Genomic DNA, 21,113 nt, shown 5'->3' with positions numbered 1-21,113 from the left:
AGTGAGTGGGAAGAGTATACACAGCTTTTAGGCTGGCTGATTATAATAGATATATCTTCCTATTATCAGCATCTCAGATGGAAACTGTCTAGTAAGATGTTTGGGGTATTGTATACATAAGTAGGTGAAAGGGGACAGTTGTCCAGGATAAGATAAATTATGTTATACTGAATGACTACTGCACCCAGCATCACAGACATGAATGTAATATCTGGTAAGACAATGTTAGTGTATCCTTGCAGGGTATAAAGTCTAGAGACTTACACATAGCAGGTTAGTTCTGACTGAAGCTAGGTCTGTCTGCAGCAGATATAGACTTCTATAAACCCTCCTCAGCTTAATAAATTCAGAGTTATTCAAGAGGGACCCTGAGGGCGACTGAACTATACTGTTTAAACTACGTAATCGATGACCATCATCTGGGACAGATCATGAAACATCTTAGATAAGAGCTGAGTATTCTAATTTGTTCTTGCTATTACTGTAACTGAGTATAACTTGTTATTTGCAGGTTCTCATTGTTGTAACTTAGAGAAATAAATGCTTATCCTTTATGAAATGTCCTGTGTCAGTCTCCATATTTATCACATTGTATCCCAGAACCTGGTTGCTTTAATTTTTTACCGACAACAATTTCATGGTCTGATCACTCCCCTCTGATAGGGGCCTGGTCGCCTTTTCCCGCTACTCCTCAATTACCACCTTGGAGATTGCAGGATTATATAGTAATAGATGCTGAAGGCACCAGAACTTTGCAAGAGGCCCTGTCCTCCTACTTAGACGTGAACACTCCTGAAGATACTGCCATTATGAACCACTGGTGTGCCCTTAAGGCCATGGATCAGAAGCCAGAGAAGGCCGTCATCCTAGTGCCAGGGGACAGGTAATCAGCTGGGAATGTGCAGGATCCTCAATGCTGGTTCCCATACACAAGCTCAATAAATGTATTATATACCTAAGGCGACGGAAGCAAGACCCGGATGCTGCCAACTCAGTAACAGGAGCCGCTCATTAGCCAATTCCCTGAGGCTGGCTGTTACAGGAGCATGTGGATACATGACAGGGGCTGAACCAGATATTTCCTAAGCATTGTGTCACGTGGCATGAGGAACCCCGAGCCTGTGCCCCAGCAAGCAGCCGCACCATACAGGAAATAAGTGGTTTATATATAGACTGGCGTGTGCCAGAGAGGGACACTCTCAGGGCATGTAATACCATAGGCAGGTGGCTGCTGGTGACACAGTGACATGATGTGAGGGGGAGAGCAGGAGTATAATAGGGGCTGATGGCTCCTGATGTATGAGATACACCAGAGAGTGTGAGGAGGAGACTGGTCAGATCTCTGGGCTGCTAGCACACAGTGACATGATGTGAAGGGGAGAGCAGGAGTATAATAGGGGCTGATGTCTCCTGATATATGAGATACACCAGAGAGTGTGAGGAGGAGACTGGTCAGATCTCTGGGCTGCTAGCACACAGTGACATGATGTGAAGGGGAGAGCGGGAGTATAATAGGGGCTGATGTCTCCTGATATACAAGATACACCAGAGAGTGTGAGGAGGAGACTGGTCAGATCTCTGGGCTGCTAGTACACAGTGACATGATGTGAAGGGGAGAGCAGGAGTATAATAGGGGCTGATGTCTCCTGATGTATGAGATACACCAGAGAGTGTGGGGAGGTGACTGGTCAGATCTCTGGGCTGGTAACACACAGTGACATGATGTGAGGGAAGAGCAGGAGTATAATAGAGGCTGATGACTCCTGATGTATGAGATACACCAGAGAGTGTGGGGAGGAGACTGGTCAGATCTCTGGGCTGGTAACACACAGTGACATGATGTGAGGGGGAGAGCAGGAGTATAATAGGGGCTGATGGCTGCTGATGTATGAGATACACCAGAGAGTGTGGGGAGGAGACTGGTCAGATCTCTGGGCTGGTAACACACAGTGACATGATGTGAGGAGGAGAGCAGGAGTATAATAGGGACTGATGGCTCCTGATGTATGAGATACACCAGAGAGTGTGGGGAGGAGATTGGTCAGATATCTGGGCTGGTAACACACAGTGACATGATGTGAGGGGGAGAGCAGGAATATAATAGGGGCTGATGGCTCCTGATGTATGAGATACACCAGAGAGTGTGGGGAGGAGACTGGTCAGATATCTGGTCTGGTAACACACAGTGACATGATGTGAGGGGGAGAGCAGGAGTATAATAGGGGCTGATGTCTCCTGATGTATGAGATACACCAGAGAGTGTGGGGAGGAGACTGGTCAGATCTCTGGGCTGGTAATACACAGTGACATGATGTGAGGGGAGAGCAGGAGTATAATAGGGGCTGATGTCTCCTGACTCTCCCACTGGGAAAATACATATTCCACATTAGTTTGTACTGACAGAGGAGGGTGTAGGATAAGAGATTGCTGTAGTGACTGAGCAACGAGAATATGTGACTTCTGTAATAAGTGTTTATTACTTACCTGTGCCGATATCTGTAGGGATTTCCTCCTCCTTACAATTCTGATCACCCCACACATACGTCTCTTCTTCTCCCTCTAGATCTTCTGCCTTTATATCAGTCACATACGTCTCTTCTTCTCCCTCTATATCTTCTGCCTTCATATCAGTCACATACGTCTCTTCTTCTCCCCCTATATCTTCTTCCTTTATATCAGCCACATACGTCTCTTCTTCTCCCTCTATATCTTCTGCCTTTATATCAGTCAAATATGTCTCTTCTTCTCTCTCTATATCTTCTGCCTTTATATCAGTCACATACGTCTCTTCTTCTCCCTCTATATCTTCTGTCTCTATATCAGTCACATACGTCTCTTCTTCTCCCTCTATATCTTCTGCCTTCATATCAGTCACATACGTCTCTTCTTCTCCCTCTATATCTTCTGCCTTCATATCAGTCACATACGTCTCTTCTTCTTCCTCTATATCTTCTGCCTTCATATCAGTCACATACGTCTCTTCTTCTCCCTCTATATCTTCTGCCTTTATATCAGTCACATACGTCTCTTCTTCTCCCTCTATATCTTCTGCCTTTATAACAGTCACATACGTCTCTTCTTCTCCCTCTGTACCTTTGACTTTAATATTATTTAATTGGGCTTCACCCTATGTAAACCATTAATAAAAGATTGTAAAATTGTTGATTTCAGTAATAGATTAAACAATACAAATATAATGACACACACAGCTGCTTTACAGATCATATATTGACAGTCACTTTGGGTGAGACCCTAAATCCCACCTACCTGATCCTCCTGTGGGATCCTGTGATTCTCCTCTGTACAATCCTGGGAATACAGAGGACGGGGACATCTCTCTGGGGTATCTCTGTTAATGGGTCCATCTGTAGGAGACACACAGTGACTGAGTACAGTGTATATATGTGATTATCATATGATGTGTGTATATAGGGGGCCCCATACCTGCTCTCCCCTGTACAATACATGACAGTCTCCTCTTACCCAGTGATGTGAGGGGCCGGTGATTCTCCATCATCACGTCCTTGTACAGACCCCTGTGTTCCTCTATATACTCCACCTCCTGCATGGAGACATAGACAGTGACATCCTGACACCTTATAGGAACCTGACACAAAGAGTGATAAAGTCATCCCACCAGACACGTCCCCTGGTGTTACTGTATAATGCCCCATTCCCAATAGTCACCTCTCCAGTCATCACCCAGACACATCCCCCGGTGTTACTGTATAATGTCCCATTCCCAGCAGTCACCTCTCCAGTCATCACTCATACACGTCCCCTGGTGTTACTGTATAATTCCCCATTCCCAGCAGTCACCTCTCCAGTCATCAGCCAGACATGTCCACTGGTGTTACTGTATAATGCCCCATTCCCAGCAGTCATATCTCCAGTCATCGTCCAGACACATCCCCCGATGTTACTGTATAATGTCCCATTCCCAGCAGTCACCTCTCCAATCATCACCCAGACACATCCCCTGGTGTTACTGTATAATGTCCCCTTTCCAGCAGTCACCTCTCCAGTCATCACCCAGACACATCCCTCGTGTTACTGTATAATGCCCCATTCCCAGCAGCCACCTCTCCAGTCATCACCCAGACACATCCCCTTGTGTTACTGTATAATGCTCCATTCCCAGCAGTCACCTCTCCAGTCAGCAACTGAATGATCTTGTTGGTGAGTTCCAGGATCTTCTGGTCATTGTGTCTCTCATGTGTCAGTGAGTGAGGTGGAGGCACCGTGATGGGGCTCTGGATTTTACTCAGTCCTCCTGATACATGGGGATGGCTGCTCGGTGTCTCAAACTCATTGGATGTCTTCTTCACTATTGTGTAATCCTGTGTAATGGTGGAGACATCATATATCAATATATACACTCCCAGATCCCCTCACCTCCCAAGTCATGTCCCTATATTATTACTATAGAAATAAGTGACGTCACTGTGACACTCCCAGATTCCCTCACCTCCACAGTTATGTCCCTGTATTATTACTATTGATATGTGATGTCACTGTGACACTCCCAGATCCCCTCACCTCACCAGTCATGTCCCTATATTATTACTATAGATGTAAGTGATATCACTGTGACATTCCCAGATCCTCTCACCTCCCCAATCAGGTGCCTGTATTAATACTATAGATATGTGACATCACTGTGTCACTCCCAGATCCCCTTACCTCCTCAGTCATGTCCCTGTATTATTACTATAGATATAAGTGATTTTACTGTGACGCTCCCAGATCCCCCAAACTCCCCAGTCATGTCCCTGTATTATTACCGTAGATATAAGTGACCTCACTATGATGCTCCGATTGCCTCATCTCCAAAGTCATGTCCCTGCATTATTACTATAGATAAAAGTGACGTCACTGTGACACTCCCAGATCCTCCCCAGTCATGTCCTTGTATAATTACTTAAGATATAAGTGACGTCACTGTGACGTTCCCAGACCCCCTCACCTCCCCAGTCATGGCCCTGTATTATTACTATATATATGTGATGGTGATGTTATAGTGGCACTCCCAGATCACCTCACCTCCACAGTCAAGTCCTTGTATAATTACTTTAGATATAAGTGACGTCGCTGTGACGCTCCCAGACCCCCTCACCTCCCCAGTCACGGCCCTTTATTATTACTATAGATATGTGATGTTATAGTGACACTCCAAGATCACCTCACATCCCCAGTCATGTCCCTGAATTATTACTATAGATATAAGTGATGTCACTGTGACACTCCCAGATTCACTCACATTCCCAGTCATGTCCCTGCATTATTACTATAAACTGCATTTGAAGGGGGAAGGGGAAAAGGGATATTGTTGCACAGTAGACTAAATTTAAGTAGATTCTACTATTAATTACAAATGTTGGTTATTTGTCGAAAAAACCCTAATGTCAGTTCTATAATATGTGAATACATAGATAGGGGGTGCTACCACAGATCATGTAATAACTTCTCTCTTCCTTGTTTCCAGTTATTACTATAGACAAAAGTGACATCACTGTGATGCTCCCAAATGCCCTCACTTCCCCAGTCATGTCCCTGTATTATTGCTAGAGATATATGTGACGTCAAAGTGATGCTCCCAGATCCCATAACCTCCCCAGTCATGTCCCTGTATTATTACTATAGATATAAGTGATGTCACTGTGACACTCCCAGATCCCCTCACCTCCCCAGTTATGTCCCTGTATAATTACTACAGATATAAGTGATGTCCCTGTGACGCTTCCAGATCTCCTCACCTCCCCAGCCATGTCCCTGTATTATTAATATAGCTATGTGACATGACTGTGACGCTACCAGAGCCCCCCACCTCCACAGTCAAGTCCCTGTATTATTACTATAGATATAAGTGATGTCACTGTGATGCTCTAAGACCCCCTAACCTCCCCAGTGACACCCCTGTATTATTACTATAGATATGTGACCTCATGGTGACGCTCCGATTCCCTCACCTCCCCAGTCATGTCCATGTATTATTACTGTAGATATAAGTGATGTCACTGTGACACTCCCAGATCCCCTCACCTTCCCAGTCATGTTCCTGTATTGTTACTTTAGATATAAGGTCACTGTGACGCTCCCAGATCCACTCACCTCCCCAGTCAGCAGGTAGATGATTTCCAGGGTAATATTTATTATCCTCTCAGTCCTGTGACTCCTGTCCTTGTCCATCCTCAGTGAATCAGAGAGAATACAGAACGTGTGATGTGTAGTAAAGACTCCGATCCCCACAGCTGGAGTTCCTGGAATAAATATAATACATAAAACATATTGCACATGTAACATAGTAAATGTGGAATAGAGTGGTCATTAAGTCTCCTACTTCCCCACAGCCATAGAGTCCTGGTCATTGTCTCCGAGGTTCCTGTGACCCAGCCCCAGGCTGTTCTGCATAGTGGGCCTGATCTAGAGTGTAGCCCTATTGTAGGTGGAGTCACAGTGAGCCGATGTACGGTACACTGCTCATGTGCACGACCTGTATGGAGCATGTGCTCTATGTGTCCCGAGTTGTCAGACGAGTATGGCTGCAGCCATGAAGTGGTGTACGGGTGAGAATTGGTTGTGAAGTGAAAGGGTATCCTGAGGGAAATTTCATGGACTCATTCATGGAGCTACGGCGTACAGTCTCCGTGACCTCAGGTTTCACACATCCAGCCGATGGTGTAGCAAAGGTGGCAGGAGTCAGGCAAGGGGGTGGCAGGAGACAGGCAGGAGAAAGGTGGCAGGAGACAGGCATGGGGTGGCAGGAGACAGGCAAGGGAAAGGCGGCAGGAGACAGGCAGTGGAAAGGCGGCAGGAGACAGGCAAGGGAAAGGCGGCAAGAGACAGGCAGGAGAAAGGCGGCTGGAGACAGGCAAGTAAAAGGCGGCAAGAGACAGGCAGGGGAAAGGCGACAGGAGACAGGCAGGGGAAAGGCGACAGGAGACAGGCAGGGGAAAGGCGACAGGAGACAGGCAGGGGAAAGGCGACAGGAGACAGGCAGGGGAAAGATGACAGGAGACAGGCAAGGGAAAGGCGGCAAGAGACAGGCAGGAGAAAGGCGGCTGGAGACAGGCAGGGGAAAGGCGGCAAGAGACAGGCAGGGGAAAGACGACAGGAGACAGGCTGGGGAAAGGCGACAGGAGACAGGCAGGGGAAAGGCGGCAGGAGACAGGCAGGGGAAAGGCGGCAGGAGACATTAGTTGTTCTCAGGAGATTTAATAATTTCTTAATGATTTGTAATAAAAGTTGAAGTTTTATTCTTTGAGAATATCTCATTATTTCTTCACAAGAGTGTGCCCACAAAGAAGTCTACTTTCTTCCTCTGGATAGATGGCTCACAACAACAATAACCCGATTTAGTTAACAATAACTATGTACAAGTATTGCAGACAATCCGCACTTGGGATGGGCACCCAGCATCCACTACAGACTACGAGAAATAGAATTATCGGTAAGTAAATTCTTATTTTCTCTGACGTCCTAGTGGATGCTGGGTACTCCGTAAGGACCATGGGGATTATACCAAAGCTCCCAAACAGGCGGGAGAGTGCGGATGACTCTGCAGCACCGAATGAGAGAACTCCAGGTCCTCCTCAGTCAGGGTATCAAATTTGTAGAATTTAGCAAACGTGTTTGCCCCTGACCAAGTAGCTGGTCGGCAAAGTTGTAAAGCCGAGACCCCTCGGGCAGCCGCCCAAGATGAGCCCACCTTCCTTGTGGAATGGGCTTTTACAGATTTTGGCTGTGGCAGGCCTGCCACAGAATGTGCAAGCTGAATTGTATTACAAATCCAACGAGCAATAGTCTGCTTAGAAGCAGGAGCACCCAGCTTGTTGGGTGCATACAGGATAAACAGCGAGTCAGATTTTCTGACTCCAGCCGTCCTGGAAACATATATTTTCAGGGCCCTGACTACGTCCAACAACTTGGAGTCCTCCAAGTCACTAGTAGCCGCAGGTACCACAATAGGTTGGTTCAGATGAAACGCTGAAACCACCTTAGGGAGAAAATGAGGACGAGTCCTCAATTCCGCCCTGTCTGAATGGAAGATCAGATAAGGGCTTTTACAGGATAAAGCCGCCAATTCTGACACGCGCCTGGCCGAGGCCAGGGCCAACAGCATGACCACTTTCCATGTGAGATATTTTAACTCCACAGATTTAAGTGGTTCAAACCAATGTAACTTTAGGAACCCCAAACTACATTGAGATCCCAAGGTGCCAATGGAGGCACAAAAGGAGGCTGTATATGCAGCACCCCCTTGACAAACGTCTGAACTTCAGGAACTGAAGCCAGTTCTTTCTGGAAGAAAATCGACAGGGACGAAATTTGAACCTTAATGGACCCCAATTTTAGGCCCATAGACACTCCTGTTTGCAGGAAATGCAGGAATCGACCTAGTTGAAATTCCTCCGTCGGGGCCTTACTGACCTCGCACCACGCAACATATTTTCGCCAAATGCGGTGATAATGCTTTGCGGTTACATCCTTCCTGGCTTTGATCAGGGTAGGGATGACTTCATCCGGAATGCCTTTTTCCTTCAGGATCCGGCGTTCAACCGCCATGCCGTCAAACGCAGCCGCGGTAAGTCTTGGAATAGACAGGGTCCTTGCTGGAGCAGGTCCCTTCTTAGAGGTAGAGGCCACGGGTCGTCCGTGAGCATCTCTTGAAGTTCCGGGTACCAAGTCCTTCTTGGCCAATCCGGAGCCACGAGTATAATTCTTACTCCTCTCCATCTTATAATTCTCAGTACTTTTGGTATGAGAGGAAGAGGAGGGAACACATATACTGACTGGTACACCCACGGTGTTACCAGAGCGTCTACAGCTATTGCCTGAGGGTCCCTTGACCTGGCGCAATACCTGTCCAATTTTTTGTTTAGGCGGGACGCCATCATGTCCACCTTTGGTTTTTCCCAACGGTTTACAATCATGTGGAAGACTTCTGGGTGAAGTCCCCACTCTCCCGGGTAGAGGTCGTGCCTGCTGAGGAAGTCTGCTCCCAGTTGTCCACTCCCGGAATGAACACTGCTGACAATGCTATCACATGATTTTCCGCCCAGCGAAAAATCCTTGCAGCTTCTGCCATTTCCCTCCTGCTTCTTGTGCCGCCCTGTCTGTGTACGTGGGCGACTGCCGTGATGTTGTCCGACTGGATCAGCACCGGCTGACCTTGAAGCAGAGGTCTTGCTTGGCTTAGGGCATTGTAAATGGCCCTTAGCTCCAAGATATTTATGTGAAGTGATGTCTCCAGGCTTGACCACAAGCCCTGGAAATTTCTTCCCTGTGTGACTGCTCCCCAGCCTCGCAGGCTGGCATCCATGGTCACCAGGACCCAGTCCTGAATGCCAAATCTGCGGCCCTCTAGAAGATGAGCACTCTGCAACCACCACAGGAGAGACACCCTTGTCTTTGGTGACAGGGTTATCCGCTGATGCATCTGAAGATGCGATCCGGACCATTTGTCCAGCAGGTCCCACTGGAAAGTTCTTGCGTGGAATCTGCCGAATGGAATTGCTTCGTAGGAAGCCACCATTTTTCCCAGGACCCTTGTGCACTGATGCACTGACACTTGGCCTGGTTTTAGGAGGTTTCTGACTAGTTCGGATAACTCCCTGGCTTTCTACTCTGGGAGAAACACCTTTTTCTGGACTGTGTCCAGGATCATCCCTAGGAATAGAAGACGTGTCGTCGGGATCAGCTGCGATTTTGGAATATTGAGAATCCAACCGTGCTGCCGCAACACTACTTGAGATAGTGCTACACCGACTACCAACTGTTCCCTGGATCTTGCCCTTATCAGGAGATCGTCCAAGTAAGGGATAACTAAAACTCCCTTCCTTCGAAGGAGTATCATCATTTCGGCCATTACTTTGGTAAAGACCCGGGGTGCCGTGGACAAACCAAACGGCAGCGTCTGAAACTGATAGTGACAGTTCTCTACCACAAACCTGAGGTACCCTTGGTGAGAAGGGTAAATTGGGACATGGAGATAAGCATTCTTGATGTCCAGAGACACCATATAATCCCCTTCTTCCAGGTTCGCCAATCACCGCTCTGAGTGACTCCATCTTGAATTTGAACCTTTGTATGTAAGTGTTCAAGGATTTCAGATTTAAAATAGGTCTCACCGAGCCGTCCGGCTTCGGTACCACAAACAGCGTGGAATAATACCCCTTTCCCTGTTGTAGGAGGGGTACCTTGATTATCACCTGCTGGGAATACAGCTTGTGAATGGCTTCCAAAACCGCCTCCCTGTCGGAGGGAGACGTCGGTAAAGCAGACTTTAGGAAACGGCGAGGGGGAGATGTCTCGAATTCCAATTTGTACCCCTGAGATACCACCTGAAGGATCCAGGGGTCCACCTGTGAGTGAGCCCACTGCACGCTGAAATTTTTGAGACGGGCCCCCACCGTGCCTGAGTCCGCTTGTAAAGCCCCAGCGTCATGCTGAGGACTTGGCAGAAACGGGAGAGGGCTTCTGTTCCTGGGAACTGGCTGTTTGCTGCAGCCTTTTTCCTCTCCCTCTGCCACGGGGCAGAAATGAGGAGCCTTTTGCCCGCTTGCCCTTATGGGGCCGAAAGGACTGCGCCTGATAATACGGCGTCTTCTTATGTTGAGAGGCTACCTGGGGTAAAAATGTGGATTTCCCAGCCGTTGCCGTGGCCACCAGGTCTGTTAGACCTACCCCAAATAACTCCTCCCTTTTATAAGGCAAAACTTCCATATGCCTTTTGGAATCAGCATCACCTGACCGCTGTCTTGTCCATAACCCTCTTCTGGCAGAAATGGACAGCGCACTTACTCTTGATGCCAGTCGGCAAATATCCCTCTGTGCATCACGCATATATAGAAATGCATCTTTGAAATGCTCTATAGTCAGTAATATACTGTCCCTATCTAGGGTATCAATATTGTCAGTCAGGGAATCCGACCAAGCCACCCCAGCACTGCACATACAGGCTGAGGCGATTGTTGGTCGCAGTATCACACCCGTGTGAGTGTATATACATTTTAGGATATTTTCCTGCTTTCTGTCAGCAAGTTCCTTAAGGGCGGCCGTATCCGGGGACGGTAGTGCCACCTGTTTAGACAAGCGTGTTAGCGCTTTATCCACCCTAGGGGGTGTTTCCCAATGTGCCCTATCCTCTGGCGCGAAGGGGTATGATGCTAATAACTTTTTAGGAATTAACAGTTTTTTATCGGGGGAAACCCACGCATCATCACACACTTCATTTAATTCCTCAGATGCAGGAAAAACTACAGGCAGTTTTTTCTCACCAAACATAATACCCTTTTTAGTGGTACTTGTATTATCAGAAATATGTAAAACATTTTTCATAGCCTCAATCATGTAACGTGTGGCCCTACTGGAAGTCACATTCCTCTCTTCATCGTCGACACTGGAGTCAGTATCCGTGTCGGCGTCTGTATCTGCCATCTGAGGTAACGGGCGTTTTAGAGCCCCTGATGGCTTTTGAGACGCCTGGACAGGCACAGGCTGAGTAGTCGGCTGTCTCATGTCATCTATCTTTCTTTTTCATCCACTAGGGGTCACTGGAGTACTCTTGGGATATGGACGGGCTTCCGCAGGAAACAGCACTGAATATTTAAATTTAGTAACACTCCACCCCTCCATATCCCTGGTCACTACTCAGTGTTTTTTTGTGCTGAACGAGGATAGCAGCTTAAAACCTGAAGTCTTGAAGAGATTTTATTTTTAATTTTATTTTTCTTTTTTCTACAAGGCACATCCCTTTCCCCCTTCCAAAAGGCAGGGTCAGGGATAGTGCAAGCTGCTGATAGCAGCACGGGCGTGTCGGGCCTCTCTGAAAGAGCCCCCTCACAAGCCCACACATCCTGCTGAACTGGCTGCCCGGCGCTTGTGGAGAAGCCCCGTCGGAGCCTCATTACAGACTGCAGGTATGTGAGGGGAGATACACGGGGCGGTCAGCTTCCGCTGCCGTCCCGAGGAGGAGAGAAGGCGCTGGGTTTCTTGCTTGCTGCGGCGGCAGCAGGACACCCGCCGAGCGAACAGCTGATGGCCGCGCTGGTCTCCGGGTCTCCGTTTCAGCGGCTCCTGCACGCGGCCGCCGCTAAAGGTTATCTCCCCGTGTCAGGCCCCTCTCAAGGCTCCGGCCGCCGCTTGTATTGCGGGAGGGGTCCTATTAAGATCAGCCCGATGCCCGGCCCGCACTGCACACTACGGAGGCAGCTGCGGGGGGGGGGGGGGGTAGAGCAGCAGCGGCCTGTTGAATATCTGTGTACTCTGATATGTGTTTAAGCACATTTTATATGTATAAAATATAATGTGGCTTTTGCTAACATGGAGGCTTTTGCTGGCAGTGAGACTGGATATAAGATCAGTATGAAACTGTGATTATATATTTACGCATGTGAAACTGTAATTATATGTTTAAGCACATTTTATATAGATAATATATAATGAGGCTTTTGCTGGCAGGGAGACTGTGTATAACATCAGTGTAAATCTGTGATGATATATTTAAGCACATTTTATATAAATAATATATAATAAGGCTTTTGCTAGCAGGGAGACTGTTTATAATATCAGTATGAAACTGTGATTATATGTTTAAGCATGGCAGCCATTAACCATGCTTCCTGTGGCAGCCATTAATCATGCTTCCTGTGTCTTCCTCTGTGATTCCAGAAGGTTCCTGTCTTACATCTCTACACCACCGGAAGGCGCAGGGGTGTTAGTGGGAATTTGGGATCACATTTCATAGTACTGGCCACGTGTACTGCACTTGGCCAGATTTATATACAGAGACACCTTATTGCTATTTTACTGAGTCGTGCAGGTGTCTGTGTTTTGTGTATTGTATTGTCTGTCGCCATAATGAGTAAGGCACCAGCAAAAACTAAAAAGATTAATTGCAAAATATGTGACAGTGTGTTACCAAATGCATCTACCACATGTACAGTATGTTTTGTGGATTCCGTCCATAATACCATTGCTCCTCCGGTTTTACAACCAATTTCCTCACCAGACCCACCGTGGGGTATGTTAGTGAATGTACTGGAGAGATTTCAGACAGAAATGACCGCTGCTCGTCTGGAGCGAGAAACGTTAAGATCTGAGTCTAGGGTGAGACCGCCAGAATTACCAGAGGCGTCTCAGCCTTGCGTAAGGGCCAAATCCATTTTGGGCAAACGGGATAATTTTCATATGTCTTATGATTTTCCAGTGTCTGCTATGTTGCAGTCTGACGATTCCATACCTGACCTCACGGAACACGAGGAGGGTGAGGAAGGCGAAGTGGAGTCAGATAGCGAGGATGTTAACAGTTCCGGCATTGATGATCTCATCAGAGCGGTACGGCAGTCTCTAAAGTTCCCTGAAACTGAGCAGCCTCTCACCAATGATCAGGTCGTATTTACTAAACGACGGAAGACGCCAGTAAGTTTTCCTGTGTCGGATTCTCTAAATGAGATGTTAGTAGAAACAAGACAGAATCCAGATAAACGGTTTTCTATACCTCGCAGATTTAAGTCTAGTTATCCGTTTCCAGACTCGGTAACGTGTACATGGGAGAATCCACCAATAGTTGATTCTTCAGTGTCAAAACTTACCAAGAAATTAACCATACCAGTGCCAGCAGCTACTACGCTTAAGGATCCTTCAGATCGCAAGATAGAAACTATGCTAAAAACCATGTATGTAGCAGCAGGTGTGATGCTAAGACCTGGATTGGTTGGCATTTGGGTAACTAAGGCGCTCATAATATGGCTTACAGAACTCAAATCTGTTTTACAGGACGAAAACCTGATAATTCAGGTAAATCAAATAATTGAGGCTGTAGAGTATCTCTGTACAGCGTCTACTGACGTCTGTCAGCTCACTTCTCGTATTTCATCTTCGCTAGTTACGGCTAGAACAGCACTCTACCTGCGTACTTATCAAGCGGAGGCAGAGGTCAAACGAAGTATAGAGGCATTGCCTTACGATGGCAAGAAGTTGTTTGGTCCAGAATTGGACGCATGGATTAAGGAGGCTACGGGAGGTAAGTCTGTATTCTTACCATTGCCTCCACCTGCGCCAAGAAGAAGGTACGCTGGACCTTCGTTCAAATCCTTTAGACCTCAGCCCTTTCGAGGACGTGGCAGAGGATCAGCCACACCTGCTAGACGTGGTCGAGGACGTGGTTTCCATCAAACCAACACAACTCGCCAAGACGCTAAGGTTACCGACAAGCCAGTGGCATGACGGGTTACCAGCCCATCTTGGTTCTCCAATTGTGGGAGCACGCCTTCAGAAGTTCCATGGGGCGTGGTTCCACACATCCGCGGAGGGCTGGATTCGCAATTTAGTATTAAAAGGTTACAAAATAGAGTTCGACTGTCTGCCGCCTCTGCGGTTTTTCAAGACAGGATTGCCTCTGTCGGACGACAAGAGGACAGTTTTGCAAATTGCCATTCAGTCCTTACTGGATTCGGCAGTGTTGATTCCGGTCCCTGTACACCAACAGGGTCAGGGTTATTATTCAAGTCTATTTGTGGTCCCAAAGCCGGATGGCTCAGTCAGACCAATATTGAATTTAAAGGGACTAAATCAGTACGTAACTTACTACAGATTCAAAATGGAGTCTCTACGCTCAGTGAAAGTAATGTCTGTGATGATAGCTCACCTCAGATCCCTGGGAGTGACAATAGTTCCGTATTTAGACGATCTGCTCATCAAAGCTCCGTCTCAACAGATACTTACCCAACATGCGCTGTTAACTTACAATGTCCTGGTTCACCACGGTTGGATTGTAAATTTCAAGAAATCACATCTGATTCCGTCTCAACGCCTTCAGTTCCTAGGTATGATTCTCGATACGGTCAATCAAAGAATTTACCTACCACAACAAAAAGTACAAATACTACGCCATCTAGTACAATTAGTACTCAAACCACGCACAGTGTCGGTACACTTGTGCATTCGCCTGTTAGGCACAATGGTGGCAGCTTTCGAGGCGCTTCAGTTCGGGAGATTTCACTCTCGTCCATTTCAGCTGAACGTGCTTGCCCAGTGGTCGGGCTCGCATCTGCAGATTCACCACAGGGTGAGGTTGTCACCAATAACAAGAGTTTCGCTGCTATGGTGGCTCAAGGAACACAATTTAACCGCAGGAAGACGGTTCGGAGTTTGCAATTGGATAATTCTAACTACGGACGCCAGTCTCAGAGGTTGGGGAGCGGTAATTCAAAATTGTCAGCTCCAGGGTCTCTGGGCGGATCACGAGAAATTGCTGTCGATAAATGTTCTAGAACTCCGCGCCATTTTCAATGCGCTACGACAAGCAGTGCACATGATTCGCTCTCAGCCGGTCCAAGTGCAGTCGGACAATGCGACGGCGGTCGCATACATCAACAAACAAGGAGGAACGAGAAGCCGCATGGCAATGCGGGAAGTAGCTCGAATCCTCAATTGGGCGGAATGCCACCAGGTGATATTGTCGGCCGTGTTCATTCCGGGTGTGGACAACTGGGAAGCGGATTATCTCAGTCGTCGGGATTTTCACCCAGGCGAATGGTCATTAAATCCAGAAGTGTTTCACATGTTGGTTCAGCGATGGGGATATCCTCAGGTGGACCTGATGGCATCTCGACACAATCATCAAACGCCCCAGTATGTGTCCAGAACAAGAGATCCAAAGGCAGTCGCGGTGGATGCTCTCACTGTCGCGTGGCCGTACAGTCTGGTGTATCTGTTTCCACCGTTTCCGTTGCTCCCTCTGGTGCTAAAACGGATCAAAAGAGAGTCGCTCACAGTCATACTAGTGGCGCCTCATTGGCCTCGGAGAGCTTGGTTCTCGGATCTTCGAGGTTTACTCGCAGACGATCCGTGGCCGCTCCCGATACGTCCAGACCTGTTACAACAGGGTCCGTTTCTTTACCCCGATTTAGCGCGGCTGCGTTTGACGGGGTGGCTGTTGAGACCGCCCTCTTAAGAAGAGAGGGCATTCCAGATTCAGTTATACCAACCATGTTACGAGCTAGGAAGCCGGTTACGGCAGCTCATTATTACAGAATATGGCATGCATATATAGGTTGGTGTGAGGTTCGGAAATTTCCGACCTCAGCTTTCAAGGTATGTCGCCTGTTGTTGTTTCTACAAACAGGCTTAGATGGAGGCTTGCGTTTATCTACACTAAAAGTGCAGGTTTCTGCTTTGTCAATTTATTTTCAAAGACGATTGGCTCTATTGCCGTCGATACGCACTTTTCTCCAAGGTGTACTCAGGGTACAGCCTCCATTCATTCCACCTACAGCGCCATGGGACTTGAATCTGGTTTTGGAGTTCTTACAGTCTTCATATTTTGAACCCTTACAACAAGTGGATATAAAGTTTCTCACTTGGAAAACAAATTTTCTCTTAGCCTTAGCTTCGGCGAGGCGTGTTTCGGATTTGGGTGCCTTGTCATGCAAGCCACCGTATTTGGTGTTTCATGATGACAGAGCGGAACTTCGGACGAATCCCGCCTTCTTACCAAAGGTAGTGTCATCTTTTCACATCAATCAACCAATAGTAGTTCCTGTGTTGACAGCACATTCTGGAACTCTGGATGTGGTTCGCGCATTACGCGTTTATGTATCCCGAACGTCTGCAGTTCGTAAGACGGATACGTTATTTGTTCTCTATGATGCTGCCAAAATGGGTTGGCCAGCATCTAAACAAACTTTATCCAGATGGATAAAACTGACCATACGCCAGGCTTACCTTCATGCTAGGTTACAACCGCCTACGTCAGTAACCGCTCATTCCACACGTTCTGTGGGTACTTCATGGGCAGCTGGTCGTGGGGCTTCTGCGACGCAGCTTTGCCGGGCGGCTACATGGTCTTCAGTGCACACGTTTGTGCGCTTTTACAAGTTTGATACTTTTGCGGCATCAGCATCTAGCTTTGGCCGCCTAGTGTTACAAGTGCCAAACTGCTCTCCCGCCCACGGGGGAAGCTTTGGTACGTCCCAAGAGTACTCCAGTGACCCCTAGTGGATGAAAAAGAAAATAGGATTTTGGTACTTACCAGGTAAATCCTTTTCTTTGAATCCATAGGGGTCACTGGACGCCCACCCAGAGCAGTTTACCTATTTGTGGTTAGTTCTGAGGATCTTATGGTAACACATTTTCACCGACTGGTTCAAGTTACAAGTGCTGGTTAGGGTGTCAACTGTTTAGTTGTCAGTAACGTTATGTGTTAACTTCGTTATTGTCAGTTATGTTATATGTAATACTCCATTATTAACCTCTCTTAATTCCTGTTCGGCTCAGTAAAAAAACACTGAGTAGTGACCAGGGATATGGAGGGGTGGAGTGTTACTAAATTTAAATATTCAGTGCTGTTTCCTGCGGAAGCCCGTCCATATCCCAAGAGTACTCCAGTGACCCCTATGGATTCAAAGAAAAGGATTTACCTGGTAAGTACCAAAATCCTATTTTTGTAAAGAGCTGACACTGTCACGTAATTCCTTCCATAAGCTCAGCCACTCAGGTGTCGACTCCCTAGGGGGTGACATCTCCATTACAGGCAATTGCTCCGCCTCCACACCATTTTCCTCCTCATACATGTCGACACAATCGTACCGACACACAGCACACACACAGGGAATGCTCTGATAGAAGACAGGACCCCACTAGCCCTTTGGGGAGACAGAGGGAGAGTATGCCAGTACACACCAGAGCGCTATATATATATATACACAGGGATAACCTTATAGAAGTGTTTTCCCCTTATAGCTGCTGTTTTATTAATACAGCGCCTAATTAGTGCCCCCCTCTCTTTTTTAACCCCTTTCTGTAGTGTATGTAACTGCAGGGGAGAGCCAGGGAGCTTCCCTCCAACGGAGCTGTGAGAGAAAATGGCGCCAGTGTGCTGAGGAGATAGGCTCCGCCCCTTTTTAGCTGACTTTTCTCCCGCATTTTTATGGATTCTGGCAGGGGTTAAAATATATCCATATAGCCCTGGGGGTTATATGTGATGTATGTTTGCCAGCCAAGGTGTTTTTATTGCTGCTCAGGGCGCCCCCCCCCCCCAGCGCCCTGCACCCTCAGTGACCGCAGTGTGAGGTGCGTATGAGGAGCAATGGCGCACAGCTGCAATGCTGTGCGCTACCTTGGTGAAGACTGATGTCTTCTGCCGCCGATTTTCCGGACCTCTTCTTGCTTCTGGCTCTGTAAGGGGGGCGGCGGCGCGGCTCTGGGACCGGACTCCGAGGCTGGGCCTGTGTTCGGTCCCTCTGGAGCTAATGGTGTCCAGTAGCCAAGAAGCCCAAGCTGGCTGCAAGCAGGCAGGTTCGCTTCTTCTCCCCTTAGTCCCTCGATGCAGTGAGCCTGTTGTCAGCAGGTCTCACTGAAAATAAAAAACCTAAAACTAAACTTTCACTAAGAAGCTCAGGAGAGCCCCTAGTGTGCACCCTTCTCGGCCGGGCACAAAAATCTAACTGAGGCTTGGAGGAGGGTCATAGGGGGAGGAGCCAGTGCACACCAGGTAGTCCTAAAGCTTTACTTTTGTGCCCAGTCTCCTGCGGAGCCGCTATTCCCCATGGTCCTTACGGAGTTCCCAGCATCCACTAGGACGTCAGAGAAAATAATAATAATAATACTTACAGGACACCACAGGCTGCTGCTCCCTCTGTATAATAATAACAACTGTATTCCACAGGCTGCTCCTCCTGTATAATAATAATAATGACTGGATTCCACTGGTTGCTCCTCCTGTATTATAATAATAACAACAGGACACCACAGGCTGCTCCTCCTGTATAATAATAATAATAATAATAATAATAATAATAATAAAAAACAAACAAAAAACAACAACAATACACTACAGGCTGCTCCCCCTGTATAATAAAAATAATAACAACAACACGACACCACAGGTTGCTCCCTCTAAAAAATAATACTAATAATAATAACAGGACACCACAGTCCGCTCCCCCTGTATTATAATAATAATAATAATAACAACAACAAAAACAACAACAAGACACCACAGGCTGCTCCCTCTCTATAATAATAATAATAATAATAATAATAATAATAATAGGACACCACAGTCTGCTCCTCCTGTATAATAATAATAATAATAATAATAGGACACTACAGGCTGCTTCCCCTGTATAATAATAATTATTATTATTATAACAGGACACCACAGGCTGCTCCTCTTGTATAGTAATAATAATAATAATAATAATAATAATAACAACAACATGACACTACAGGCTGCTCCCCCTGTATAATAATAATAACAGGACACCACAGGCTGCTCCCCCTGTATAATAATAATAAAATGGCACCAGAGGCTGCTCCCCCTGTAAAATAATAACAGGACACCACAGGCTGCTCCCCCTGTATAATAATAAAAATAACTGGCCACTACAGGCTGCTCCCCCTGTATAATAATAATAACAGGACACCACAGGCTGCTCCCCCTGTATAATAATAATAAAATGGCACCAGAGGCTGCTCCCCCTGTAAAATAATAACAGGACACCACAGGCTGCTCCCCCTGTATAATAATAAAAATAACTGGCCACTATAGGCTGCTCCCCCTGTATAATAATAATATCAGGACACCACAGGCTGCTCCCCCTGTATAGTAAGACGCCATTATCTGATCTCCACGGACACTGGGAAGCTGCAGCAGTCGATGAACACGGACTATCTGCATTTGGAACGCACAATACGGAAGTAAGGTGGAACGCACAGGCAGGAAGAAGGGCATGATTGGCAAAGACTGCTTCCTGGTTACTGGCCACTCCTCTCCGACACCCCGGCCACAGCCCCGCCCTCTGCAAATACTATTACCATATATGTCCTCAGTGCAGGAGGCCGGCGGCCATTTTCTTGTAGACCAATCCGGCAGAAGCAATAGGTTCCCTGGCCATGTAGTGACGTCATGAGCGGCGGCCATTTTCCCCTGGTCTGAGCTCCGCCTTCCTTCTATCATTCCCACAAGGCAGCAGGAGCAGAGAGCAGCCATTGCTGTGTCTGGCAGCAGGTAATGATATTATTATTATTATTCTATAGGCTGAGCAGCTCTGGTGTCAGGTTCTGTACTACAGGGGGAGCAGCCTCTGGTGCCTTGTTATAGTGCAGCTGGAGCAGACTCTGGTGCTGCATTATCCCTGTACAGGTGGCTGACACTCTAGTGTCCTATTACTGTAATACAGGTGTCGCAGACCCCGCCGTTACCGTAATACAGGTGGCGCAGAGCCCGCCGTTACCGTAATACAAGTGGCGCAGACCCAGCCGTTACCGTAATACAGGTGGCGCAGAGCCCGCCGTTACCGTAATACAGGTGGCGCAGACCCCGCCGTTACCTTAATACAGGTGGCGCAGACCCCGCCGTTACCGTAATACAGGTGGCGCAGACCCCGCCGTTACCGTAATACAGGTGTCGCAGACCCCGCCGTTACCGTAATACAGTGGCGCAGACCCCGCCGTTACCGTAATACAGGTGTTGCAGACCCCGCCGTTACCGTAATACAGGTGGCGCAGACCCCGCCGTTACCGTAATACAGGTGGCGCAGACCCCGCCGTTACCGTAATACATGAGGCACAAGACCACACTGTTACCGTAATTCTAAACACGGGACATTACAGGTGTTGTGTCCTGTGGCATTGTGCTGTACAGGGGGAGCGGCCTGTGTTGTTATAATATACAGGGGGAGTGGCCTGTGTTGTCATATTATACAGGGGTAGCATCCTGTGTTGTCATAGTATACAGGGGTAGCATCCTGTGCTGTCATAGTATACAGGGGGAGTGGCCTGTGTTGTCATAATATATAGGGGTAGCATCCTGTGCTGTCATAGTATACAGGGGGAGTGGCCTGTGTTGTCATAATATACAGTGGTAGCATCCTGTGTTGTCATAATGCCTGTGGTATCCTACTCTACAGGGGGAGCAGCCTGTGGTGTCCTGTTGTTGTTGTTATACAGAAGGAGCAGTCTGTGGTGTCCTGTTATTATTATACAGAGAGAGCAGCCTGTGGTGTACAATTATTATTATTATTATACAGGGTGGAGTAGCCATTGGTGTCTTATTATTATTATTATTATTATTATTATACAGGGGGAGCAGCCTGTGGTGTCCTGTT

General features: G+C 47.4%; 2 protein-coding genes across 2 annotated transcripts in view; both read right to left on the bottom strand.

The window, feature by feature from the left end:
* The window catches only part of LOC134984257 (zinc finger protein 208-like), a 276,214-nt gene that overhangs the window by 5,503 nt on the left and 249,598 nt on the right, over nt 1-21,113 (bottom strand). The gene's annotated exons all lie outside the window — the stretch shown is intronic.
* LOC134984269 (oocyte zinc finger protein XlCOF29-like) lies at nt 393-19,676 on the bottom strand. The gene is made up of 6 exons (XM_063949896.1): nt 18,616-19,676; nt 6,112-6,260; nt 4,149-4,340; nt 3,484-3,562; nt 3,268-3,365; nt 393-419 (listed from the first exon to the last, which is right to left on the bottom strand). Exons 2-6 carry the CDS (start codon nt 6,187-6,189, stop codon nt 393-395), a joined length of 474 nt encoding a protein of 157 aa, XP_063805966.1. The 5' UTR covers nt 6,190-6,260; nt 18,616-19,676.

Source organism: Pseudophryne corroboree (genome assembly GCF_028390025.1).
Source record: "Pseudophryne corroboree isolate aPseCor3 chromosome 3 unlocalized genomic scaffold, aPseCor3.hap2 SUPER_3_unloc_45, whole genome shotgun sequence".
Taxonomy (NCBI): domain Eukaryota; kingdom Metazoa; phylum Chordata; class Amphibia; order Anura; family Myobatrachidae; genus Pseudophryne; species Pseudophryne corroboree.
The sequence above is the reverse complement of the archived record's forward strand: the minus strand, read 5'-3'. Positions and strand labels throughout refer to the sequence as shown.